The sequence below is a fragment of the Cannabis sativa genome, chromosome 2, assembly GCF_029168945.1.
Source record: "Cannabis sativa cultivar Pink pepper isolate KNU-18-1 chromosome 2, ASM2916894v1, whole genome shotgun sequence".
Classification (NCBI taxonomy): domain Eukaryota; kingdom Viridiplantae; phylum Streptophyta; class Magnoliopsida; order Rosales; family Cannabaceae; genus Cannabis; species Cannabis sativa.
The window spans coordinates 5,555,046-5,557,818 of NC_083602.1; the positions used below are offsets into that span (position 1 = coordinate 5,555,046).

The window sequence follows — 2,773 nt, forward strand, 5'->3', positions numbered from 1 at the left end:
AATAATTAGTGAATATTCATAATGACAAACTTAAACAAATAAAAAAATGAATAACATTTAATATTTTGTAGAAACTTAGTCAACCGAGCATAAGTAAGATTTTGCTTTTATACATAGATAGTTGTTGTTCTCATTAATTTGTTTAAGAAAAAGATTTGAACCGAGTCCATAAATTAATATTGTTGTAAAGAACTGAGTCTGTGTTTATTCTTTTCTTGTAAGGAGAACTCATCAGTCAGTAGTGTTGTGTAATCAATAAAGTGAGGAAGTGAATAAAATGTCCTTAGGGGAGTTCAAATAGAAGTAAGGCTCAAATTATTTGTGCTGATATACTCTATAATTTTTTAGTGTGAACTTTATTATTATTATTTTGCTTATCTTTGCTTTCCTAACAAATACCATTAATACTAGGAATAATGTAACAAACAAAATAACAACAACAATCTAAACACATATTAAAAAACACTTAATAAAGTCCTTGACTACACTCATTTGGAACTACAACCAACCAACCAACCAAACACATAATCAAAAATAACATGCATATAAAAGGAAGAAGAAACTTAATGAAAATCAATAATAAGTCGTAGCTGATCATATATATGAACTTCTCTTATGGACGTACGTTGTTAATTCTTAGTGCTTAGGAGCTGGAGCAAGACCAGCCTTGAGCTTTTGAATGGTATCAACATCAGTCTTGAAAGAGATAGCCAACACATTATCATCCAAACCAGATGCAAACAAAGTGTTTGGAAGAGAAACTGTCCCAGCATTGGCACTCCCAAAAGCCGAAACAGCCACAGCAGAATTCTGAGGATCAGAGTTGTACTGGAAATGCACCAATCCCTTTGGAAACACAAAAATGTCTCCTACCTGTAGAGACTGCGTGTAAAGCTTATTTGCTGTGTCGACGAAACCCACTTCGAGACTGCCATCGGTGAGGAGGAGAAGCTCGGCGGAGCGGGGATGAGTGTGTGGCGGGTTAGCGGTCATGGGCGGGAACTGAAGAACGGCACAGCCAACGCTTTGGCCGTTGAGAGCTGGAAACTCCGCCATGCTCACTTTGGTGCCCTTAAAGGTTGCGGGCGGGTCCGCTCCCATTAAGGATTCCAAGCCAGTGAATGTGAAGAAGCTCCCATCGACCCCTTGGCTAGCATTGATTGGTAGTACGAAATCTGTTAGGATATCTGGGTCTCCAGCCATTGTCATTTCAAGAAATCCAAAGTAGAACACTATTAAGAGTAGTGAGAATAAAGTGGGAGATGATGCTTTTGAGGCCATGATTAAAGGTTGTGACAATTGAGAGAGCTTTCAAAATTATTATTATTTATTTGGTTTGGTGTTGTGTGTTTTGGATATGCTAATCATACTTTGAAAGAAGCTATTTATAGAATGGTGTATACAATGAAGAGAACAATAATTTTAGGAGAGTACTATAGGTTGGACCTTTAGCTAGGCCGGCTTATATGTACATAATGTACACAATGAATATATATTGTTCTTGTACTCGACAGTTGTACGTAGCTGTGTTGCCTATTTTCAAGGCAAAGGTACCAAAATAAGGTCACAAACAATGACCTTTGCTCGTTAATAATTGAAATAGAATTAATTGAATAAATGGATCAAAGTTTACAATTGATATATGTTTGATTGTTTAACGGCCCATCTTATAAAAGGACATATATTATCATTAAATTAATGTTTTTCATACCAAATTGCACAATTTGTAAAAGCTATTATTCTTTCAACTTTTAAGAAAAGAATTCTTATTGATGTGTAACTACTACTAAAAAAACGCTGATTTTCCAACAATTTAATTAAACAATCGGAAAATTTATTCCCATTGATTTTTAAAACCGTAATTTATTTGATTGTCGCGAATACTGGGTAGAATAGGCGCGACAATTGAAAAATATCGGCAACAAAAAAAAAATCAAATGGTTTAAAATCGTCAGCTATAGTTGCTACTATAAACCACGGTTTAAAACCGTCAACTATCCTATAGCGACAATTTTAAACCATCATATACACAAAAAAAAAAAAAAATATTAAAATTTAAGATTATCTCAGATCTACAACAACAACAACAACAACAACAACAACAACAACAACAACAACAACAACAACAGTATATCTTTGCTGCTGTCTTCGTGTAGAAATTCTCTTCGAGAACTAGATTATCTCACCAATTTTGGTTCAATACAACAAATATATATATATATATATTCGTTACAAATGCAGAAATATGTATATTATAAATACAAAGACAAAGTTAAAAGATGATCGGAGATCCCGTGTGCTACGAAGAAAATGATCGGAGCTCCTCCACGTGCACAACGAAGAAGATGACCGATGCTCTTCCACGTGCACAATGAAGAAGACGGCTAGATCCAGTGGTGGTGAAGACAAGGGTGGTGGTGGGTTTCATGGGTTGCGAGATAGAGATGAGAGAGATGAGGGTGGTGGTGGGTTTCGTTGGAGGCGAGATTAATGAGAGAGATGAGGAGGGTGATGGCTTTTATGGGAGGCGAGATTAAGGAGAAAGATGAGTGTGGTGATGGGTTTCGTGGAGGAGAGGAGGGTGGTGGTCGTCGTCGTTGGGATCGAGAGAGAGAAATTAGAAGTTGAGATGATGAATGAAGGAAATGAGTTATAAAGTGAAGCGTGTAGGTTTTTATTGGGTTTGGTTATACACGACGGTTTAAAATGTCGGGTATATTATAGTCGACGGTTTTAAACAGTCGGCTATAGTATACCCGACAGTTTTAAACTG

The 2,773-nt window shown here is 36.2% G+C and overlaps 1 protein-coding gene across 1 annotated transcript; it reads right to left on the reverse strand.

Moving 5' to 3' along the window:
- Positions 1-445: 445 nt before the first annotated feature.
- Positions 446-1,739, reverse strand: LOC115718498 (germin-like protein 9-3). The gene has a single exon (XM_030647297.2). It carries the CDS (start codon positions 1,279-1,281, stop codon positions 637-639), a length of 645 nt encoding a protein of 214 aa, XP_030503157.2. The 5' UTR covers positions 1,282-1,739; the 3' UTR covers positions 446-636.
- Positions 1,740-2,773: the final 1,034 nt, after the last annotated feature.